We start from the raw sequence: 8,971 nt of genomic DNA on the forward strand, positions 1-8,971 counted from the left end.
TGAATATAACTTTTGATAAATTACTATGATCATATTCGCAACTTTTCGATTCCATTAATTTACAATCTATCTTTATATATATATATATATAAATTTGTTCTAATTTAAAAAATCGTCTACCCGATCTTTAATAAGTGAACAAAATATTGTTAATTATTAATTAATTATTTTTTAAAGCGTAGATGCGCCCTGTCACCGCTAATATATTATATATATATATATATATATATACACGTCAGCAGAGATCGGACTCTGAGACTTACACGTGTCACAGAATACGCCAGCGTGGACCCCAACAAGTGACCGAACCCTTTAAAATTCACACCCCAAAGCGCCAAAATAAGCTCGCTCCTTTCTCTCTCTAAGGTGACACTCGCTCGTTCGCTCTCTCTTTCTTGAATATATTAATTCTATTTCCACCGATCAAAAATCGAGCCAAGTATGTCGAAATTCCTGTCTCCGTTATGATAATTCAATTGAACGATTGTGTAAGGGTCTTAGGACTACTCGATCGATTCCTTGAATTGATGAGTTAAATTGTGGGTAATTGTTTGTTGCGACGGTGATATCATGCGATTGGTTTTTTTTTGGTGTGTGTTGTTTATTCGATTAGATTCTTATTGTTTTGTTTTAAGTGAGTAAAATCAAGTGGGGTTCAAGGTTTCTTTTGATTGAGAGGTTTCTGATCTTTTGAACTTCTTGGGTTTACATCATTTTAAGTGTTTAAGGTAGGAATTAGCCGGTTAATTGATATTTTTTTTTGATTTTTTCCTCATTCGATGAGTTGTTTGGAACTGAATATTTTGGGTAAAATGTCACAATTTCTTGGTTGCACATCAAAACATTATTCTGTGGGTGTTTTTCTAATGCGAATAATACGTATGTTATATGTGAAAGGGCTTTGCTCTCTCTTCTTTTGTGGGGGTGGTGGGATTGTATATGGTGTTTATCCATGACTTTAAGTACTTTCTGGTAATTTTTCTTTGCATTCTTTTGATGTAACATGAATCCTTTTTGTTATCCATAAAATGGATTGCGAATGGACACAATCTGTTTTAAAGAGTTGTGTTTGTTTCAATGCTGAAATTAGTCCAGCATAGATATATGTGCGTTTGTGAATGCTGCATCATATTTTTTAAGTCAAAATAATCAAAGGCATGAATCTCTTGATATCTATTTATTCGTGCACCCAAATGATCCTGGACTTATTAGCTACGTACGGAATATGTCATTACATAGTGAAAGAATATTCAAATGACTAACAAATACTGTAAATGTGACGACGGAAAACACCCAATTTTTATTCTTGCCTTGAAATTTCCTTTCTTTGGTTGGTGAGCTTGAAGTAATTTGATTTTGATTATCTTTTGTTACATTTTAGAACACTCAACATTTTCTAAAAGTTGTTTGACCTTATCTTTCTAAAAGCTACTAGTTTACCTGCTATTACCTCTCATGTGACTCATCTCTCTAAGTTAACATCACCCAGATATTGCTTAAAAATGTTGACAGTAGAAAAATGTCATATTTGTGCTTTAAAAGATACCGTGTATTGAGTTGTACCAAAATTTTATTTGCATGCCTGAGCCATCAATTGTCCATTTATACATTTAGTTCCCATGAAATGAGATAATGACAAAGATTCTCTTCCATTATTGTGTTTAGATTGCACTTAAAAATGAGATTTGAAGACTACCAGCCTGCATTGACTGGTACTATGGAAGGGCACCGCGAGCTTGACCTAACCATTAAACCAAGTGGAAGTGCTGATGTTGGTCGGACACATCCGGATCTTGTTCAGTTTCCTCGGCAGGGTGTAGAAGTAACTTGCCAGTCCAACCAAAATCAGTATGATCATGAACCCGGCATGATTGTTGGCCATGCACATTTGAATGGCTCGGTAGTTTCCAAAACCGATGCAAATACGATTGATGTCAGGAGTGATGCATACAAGTTCCTTATTGTTTCAGAAATGTCTCATCCTTCAGGGAATGCAGACTATCATAATTCACAATTGCGCATGAATTTCACTCAAATCAGAGAGGAGACCGCCTCAAATCATCTGGGTGGGTATTATAGACCAGAAGCTAATACTAACAAGTCACAGATCAGTGGAAACTTTCCTAATTCAGGAATGAGGACATCTGTGCTATCACATGTTGAGAATGCTAGCGGAAATGGGAATGAGAATCATGTGAATCCGGGTGCTCTTCAATTTGGTCATCCAGGAATAGGCGATGGGACTTTTCTGAGACTTGGTGTTGGAGGTGGTGTGGAAACCAGAGCCAATAGTAATTTTAGCGCTCGAGAAATTTCCAGTAAATTAGAGGAAGCAGATTCCTCCCCACATCACAATTATCATGCTCAGAGAACTGCAGGGTACCATTTGAATCTTGCTCAATCCGCGGATAGAGCTGCAAGATTACAGTTTAATGGCGGTGGGTTGTCGAATGTGGTCAGCAGGACATCTACTTGTGAAGGTGGTGGGCTTATCACTGGTGCCAATGGCTTGATAGGATCTAACCCTTGCCCCAGTTCACAGATTCCACAAGTTAATATACCGAGGAATTTTTCTTTCAGTGCTGATCGTAGCTTAGGTTTGCTACAGGATCATAACCCTTTGCCATTGCCTTATGGTAGAACTTTGATGTCTCATCCTGGATGTGCTGTGCCATCATTCATGGAATCGCAACTACCCAAGCCTACTTATTTTACTAGTCAACCTGTGTCTGCCCAGCAACAAAATTGTTCTGGAAAATATTCCAACCATGTCTCACCAGAATCTTTTTCAACATCCCCTATTGATTGGCGAAGAGGGAACTCCGTCAGGCATTCACAATTGCGTGAGTCATGCCAGTCTAATTTTGTGCATTCAAGTTCAAGGACCCTTTATCGTACAATTTAGAGTCTTCAGATGGCACTTAATTTACCTGTTACTTTATCCTTTTCTTTGTGATGATGGGAAGTCTTTTCTGAAATTAGGACGTAATTCATTAGGTCGAATTTTTTATCCAACTGCAAAGAGTGTTATCCATATGTCTTTCTATATTCTTTGAAGGAGATATTAGCACACCGCATAAACTTAGATACATCGAAAGAAACACCGTTTCTGCATTTTCTTTAAATACGAAAAGTGCTCTCATAGGCTTCAAAGTTGATGGATACAGCTAAATTGCTCAATGAACCATCATACCCGAGATATTTGTGGTATAGTTTAACATTAATTTTTTTTATGAAGTTAATTATGAGTTTTATGTTTGCATGTTATCAATTTAATAAAAACTTTATCTTGGTAAGGGATGTGGAGAAATTTTTTCTTGTCAACATATACTTCTAGTATAACAGTCCATCCTAGAATTTTTTAGCTTGCTCTGAAATTCAGGAAAATTGATTCCACTGACAGGTGGTAGACAAACTCAAATTGCTGACAGCGTTCCTTTCCCAGTGATCATTGAACCACATGGTAAGGGATCTGTGTCATTTTTAGCCTAACTTTTGCTGATAAACGATTTGATTTTGTAATTTTGGCTTGATAAATACAGTTTTGAGTTGTCTCAACTATGAAATCAGTGGTTTCATTTCTGCATTATTTTTTAAAGCGTTTTATAAGGAATTTTGGCTTCAATCACAGAAGGGTCCTCACCAAATGCCGTTAATATTGGTTCTTGTCAAACAAGTCTTCTTCAACCAACTGGTAACTTATTTACTTCACCTCAATTGCTATGTGTTTTAAGCAATAAATTCGTGTGTATGTCAATCAGTAGTCAGTACCTCTATTATCAAACACATATTTGGATAGGTGGACTATTGAAGAGACCTTATTCGGGTTAAGGTATCAAATATCGGTATCTGTATATTTCAAAACTTTAAGTTATGGGAATTTTGAAGTGCAAAAAGTTTTGATGTCAAGTTTGAGTTAGAAAAGAACCATGGAAATTTACATACAAAGTTAGACATTTCAAAATTAAATTCAATTATATATTCAAACAAAAATGTAAATGGTTATGTCATGCCCCAAGTATATTGAGTGGGGCCCATGTAAGCGAGACTGGACACGAATTGATTTTGCTAGCAACCACTTCATATCTATCCTCACTTTACAAAATAATCAACCAATTTTGCTAGATGTTACCATTGTACGTTCTTATTAATCCATTCATAATATCCCAACATTTCAATGTGACAACGGGCATTACAATCGTCCCCAACACTCTGTTCAACACATGATGTCCTCATCATGGTCCTTCATATTCTCAAAACACCTCAAGTAGAAGTTTCCGTTTTACATCCTTATAATCCCATTCGAAATATTCTGACATTTCAATATGGGACAGGGTATTATCATTATTGTTATATTCCATTAGACTCGGGATGTACTCAACTGGCTCCTTCACATTTTGGGCCTACCACTTGCACATCTAGCTGAACTTGCAACGATAATACCCTTGCTCTGATGCCATTCGTACACATCTTAGTTCAATGATTGTGGGGCCAGTGCAAGTGAAACTGAACATCCAAGTCATTGATTCGTATCTTTTATGAATGACAATGTTGTAAATGGTGGTAGGTTGGTGGTGGGGCGGTCAGTGACTGCCTACCGCCTCGGCCGCCTAGGCAAGCCGCTTGCATAGGCGGTTGAACTTTTATTTTACTATTTTATACATAATAATGAAAACTTAGGTGGTGGCAATGGTGGCGGTTCGATGCGGAAGGAGGTGAGGGTTGTGGGTGACTGTGTTGGTGGGACTATTATGTTTTGGAAGAGGAAGTGTATAAGTGTAATAATAATTAGGGTTTTTAAAAATTTTGTTTGCTTTGACTATACCGTTTGTCCCCGCTCATCTTCGATTACCTATAAAACCGGCTAAGGCAATGGCGGTGTGGTCGACAGCCGTCTCCTGCCTAGGCGCCACCTAGTCAGCTACCATTTAGGACACTGCTTAATGGACATAATTATCCAAAGCTGCTGATCCGTTGTACACCAATATGAAATCATTCATGTTGTCCCAACGTTGCAATGTAGGAGTGCGAACTACAATTATGGTCATGATGTGTTGATGATGTTTCTATTCAGTGATATTAAAAAATATCTGGATGCTTAGTTTAATACTTCAAAAAAAAACATGATATGCATAAATATATATTAAAGTACATACGCTATTGATGCTAGCTAATATTTGTAGCACGTGAATTTTTTAAGGGATATCGCATTTGAGAATTACCGAGTTCTTGTTTTGTATTGAAGTTTTTGCAGTCTAAAGAACAGTAATGCGTGGAAGAATTTTGGAATAGACAAACACTTTTCATTTTAAATCCTTTATGAAATTTGGATAAAATTTCGGGAATTTTGATGAAATTCTGTTACTTTTGTCTAGCTATTCTTAAATTCTGGCGAAACATCCACAAAAATCAATTGTTAGGAGAATTTGTTTTGATTGGTTCGAAAAATATGAAATTTCCCTTGAGATATAAAGCCATGGTTTAGATAACCAAAATTGATGAGTTACAATTCTTCAGTTAGCTGGGAGTTAATTTTTCGAGGGAAGGAGAGATTTAGTTTTTCTGTTCTAAAATATTATAAGAGCTGCTTTAAGTCTTCAATTAGATCCCCTTAAAATAAAGATGTGCCTTGGTCGAGCCAATTAAAAAGTTGTAACTGTGAGAAACGGCATTTGGCTGCGCACCTGCCGCTGTAATAAAAGCTGTAGCGATAAAAATGGCATCTAAGATATTTTATTTTATATAGGAATCTAAGTATCATGCTTCTATTGTTGTGTTACATAAACAGCAGTACAAAGTGAACAGTAGCTACTTTCCCAGATGGCTACATACACGGTGATGGTTTGATTAAAGCTTACAAGTTTGATAGTAGTTATCTAGTTCCAGTATGCCTTTTTAGCACACATTTACTTAAAAAATTAAAATATGGGTGCTTGTTCTTCTCAGGGCAGCTATTTTCTCCTCAAAATGTTGGTGCTACTGAAGCTCATGGGTATCATTTGTTCCCTGGGAGAATAGGAGTTCCAGTTTCAAAAGGCAGCACATTCCAGTTTGTTGTCCCAAATTCATTCCCGAGAAGGCTTGGGGTTCAACCTATTGACTTTGCTGCTACTAGAGCTGGTGAGCTTGTGTATTCTTAATTAGTGGGACTATGTTGGTCATGTGTTCAATCTTTGTTTACATGCTCCTATTTGTGAAAATGACTCTCTCAACAGTGCAAGTAGAATGTGAAAATTTAATTATTTTTTGATTGGTCAAATTCCATTGAACTACAAGTACCTACTCCAGATATGTCTTGACATAGAATATAGATAATTGCATCAATACATTTTCAGTTCTCGTAATTTGCACAGTTGCATGGCACTATGAAATGCTGGAAAAACAGAACATACTAGGCAATTTATTCATTTTCTTATGAATATGGGTATTCTACCTATGACTACTTTGCAAGTGATGATCATATGTCAATGAGTACATTTTTGGTGTTGAAAATAAACAATAGGTTGCCTTAGGTTCTGTCTGGACTTGTTTGGCTTCTTTTTATTTTTGTTTCTAATTGGTCAGGAGGGAGTTTTGTAAATAATTCAGGTTATGTGAACCAGTGTGAATGGACCTCAATTTTCTGTTAGTATTTTCTATTCCATAACTTCTGGTTGTCTTTACTTTAGAAATATGGATATACCAGAATGGGTATCACTTTGTGATTCATTCTGTTTGTGCCAGGACCTTCTCAAACAGGTTTGGATTCCCACATTAACCACCTTGGCTACACGGTACCCTCAGGTCATTATGCTGAGACCTTTGAATTGGCTATTTGTCGTGCCGTTTGCTTTCAACTTTGAGTTTTAATTTAACTTGCCTTGTTTGCTCAATCTAGGCCAACATGTTCGTGTTATGCCATCTCATATACCCAAGGATTTTCCTAAAGTTAGTCATACCAATGGTATCATCCTGTAACACATACATATTTTTTTGTTCTTTTTGGTTCCTTATAGATTGTTGATTCTAACAGCAACCTCTGTGATTATGGCTGGGAAATATTCCCACTTTTCAGGTCATTTTGATCCAGCTGCAAAATTTGGAGGTCGGCCTCAGGCTTTTCCTTTTCCGCATCATCGGTCTTTGAAAAGAGGTGCTATTGAAAATTCTACTGCCACACACCCAAATCACCGTAGAAAGATAATTCCTGCACCAATTATACATGGGTCAGTACCCCAGCAAAGGAAGTGGTCTCCTGCTCCTGTTCCAAATCCAGCTCAAATGCCCTCTTCCCCTTTTCATATAAAATTTCGAGGTAGGTCTCTCTTCTGGCCCTTTGCTTGTCATCGCTCTTTTTCAACATAGGACTGAGATTATTAACGTACTTCAAATGTGTAATCGGGATCAGATTTTGATTAATTTATGTGGTGTGTGACTACCCATTTTGTTCTAGGGAGTCATGCCTCAAATTTTATTGTTATAATATGTGGTTAAAGTGCTGCCAAGTTATTGAGAGTTTTTCTTTCAAAAGTATTCACCTCTTGCCTAGACCTATCAAAATGAGTACCACTTTTCATCTTCTGCAGAATATGTATATCAATTCTATTTGAGTTTATGAGGCAATTTTGTTCACATTACACGAGTAGAACTGATGTGCATAAACTTCTATTGCAAAGGCCAACTAATTAGTCCAATAGCGTAACCGTTGGTTTTTTTGTATTATATTCTGAGTTCTGAATCATAGCAAGGTGCATCAGTGTGTCCGAAAAAAGAAACAAGAATGTATTTATTTTTTAAGAGAACCTCCTCTAGGACCCTGGTAATGCCCAAATCAAACTAACCTTCCTGCCCAAATATTGCAATTACATCTCTCTCCATGGTGGAATAAATGTGACAAATAATGTGGTAATTTTCAGAGACATTTAAATGGAACGTTGAGGAAATAGTGTTACTTACATCTTGACCTTTTCATGCCTCAGCCAAAGTTGATGCAACCTATAATTTCCATAAGAGAGGTTACACAACATGAATATACATCATAGCCGTATTTGTTCCTCTAATTAATGTTCGTCACAATCCTGTGAGCTTTGTACATGTTTGTAGGTTCTGATGGACCACCTAAGCCAGGTGGATACAGTTGCTTCTTGTGCAAAAGAGATCTCGCGTTCAGAGCCGAAGGCCCAGTGTATCAACCTGCTGCTCCCCCAGCTGTTGCTGTTCTTCCTTGTGGGCATACGTTTCACGACAGTTGTCTGCAAAGAATTACTCCGGAGGACCAATCTAAACATCCTCCTTGCATTCCTTGTGCCACTGGTGAAACATAATACTTTTGCTCGAATCTACTTCATAAAATTGTGCGACTGACAACATAGAAACATCAAAATTTTGTTTAAAGCAGGAGTATAGAAAGAAAACTAGATTTTGGAGTTGATAAAGGAGTTCATGTAACTGTACATGGATAGAAGTGCACCCATTCTGTGATGGTGAAATGTTTGTATTGGCTTCTATTGACTGGTTTAACTGGGGAAGGCTCATATGTAGTTTAAAATTCAAATAACCAATTGTAATAATGGAGAAATTATGGTGTGACAAGTTTCAAATGGATACTCTGATAGGATATTTACAAGTGCTAAAAATTGCAGGTACTAAAACTCATATTCTTACCATAATTTGGTTGTTTTAGGTGGGACTTGATTCTCAGGCAATGACTGAATTAATCCCATGATAGGGTTTTAGTTTTAGGTGTTCACAAAATCCTTGCCTGTGATTATGGATTACAGTCCATTATTTATCAACATTTTTGTAAATCATGACTTGAGAACTTCTATTTGTTATGTTTCCCCTAAAAAAAGGGATTATTAAAATACTAGCTATATTCCCAATTGACTGATTCTCCCAACTCAACAGCCCGAATTGCCGGTCGCCCTTGTTTTGTAAGAGGAAAAATAAATATTTAATTTTGAAATAGGATTAGTAGTAAAACAATTTAAAA

The 8,971-nt window shown here is 36.7% G+C and overlaps 1 protein-coding gene across 7 annotated transcripts; it reads left to right on the forward strand.

Annotated features, from left to right (window-relative positions):
* The first annotated feature begins 240 nt into the window (after window positions 1-240).
* On the forward strand, window positions 241-8,596 carry LOC142549325 (uncharacterized). Of its 7 annotated transcripts, none has more exons than XM_075658218.1 (9): window positions 241-366; window positions 1,666-2,852; window positions 3,404-3,463; window positions 3,632-3,694; window positions 5,947-6,120; window positions 6,724-6,783; window positions 6,878-6,943; window positions 7,055-7,294; window positions 8,083-8,596. In XM_075658218.1, the coding sequence occupies exons 2-9, from the start codon at window positions 1,679-1,681 to the stop codon at window positions 8,301-8,303; spliced, it is 2,058 nt and encodes a 685-aa protein (XP_075514333.1). In that variant the 5' UTR covers window positions 241-366; window positions 1,666-1,678; the 3' UTR covers window positions 8,304-8,596. The 7 variants fall into 7 exon arrangements, with proteins under 7 accessions (XP_075514333.1, XP_075514332.1, XP_075514334.1 ...); XM_075658217.1 differs by having other exon boundaries at window positions 358-439; XM_075658219.1 differs by having other exon boundaries at window positions 358-439; window positions 3,635-3,694.
* Window positions 8,597-8,971: the final 375 nt, after the last annotated feature.

The sequence above is a fragment of the Primulina tabacum genome, chromosome 6 (assembly GCF_025594145.1).
Source record: "Primulina tabacum isolate GXHZ01 chromosome 6, ASM2559414v2, whole genome shotgun sequence".
NCBI lineage: Eukaryota > Viridiplantae > Streptophyta > Magnoliopsida > Lamiales > Gesneriaceae > Primulina > Primulina tabacum.

What these genes read in the sequence shown, in the direction of transcription:
- LOC142549325 (XM_075658218.1), top strand. Translation starts at nt 1,679, where the DNA reads ATGAGATTTGAAGACTACCAGCCTGCATTGACTGGTACTATGGAAGGG. An exon ending in TTCACAATTGCGTGAGTCAT is followed by an intron (nt 2,853 to 3,403) that starts GCCAGTCTAATT and finishes TTCCACTGACAG; the next exon opens with GTGGTAGACAAACTCAAATT. An exon ending in TAAAGTTAGTCATACCAATG is followed by an intron (nt 6,944 to 7,054) that starts GTATCATCCTGT and finishes CCCACTTTTCAG; the next exon opens with GTCATTTTGATCCAGCTGCA.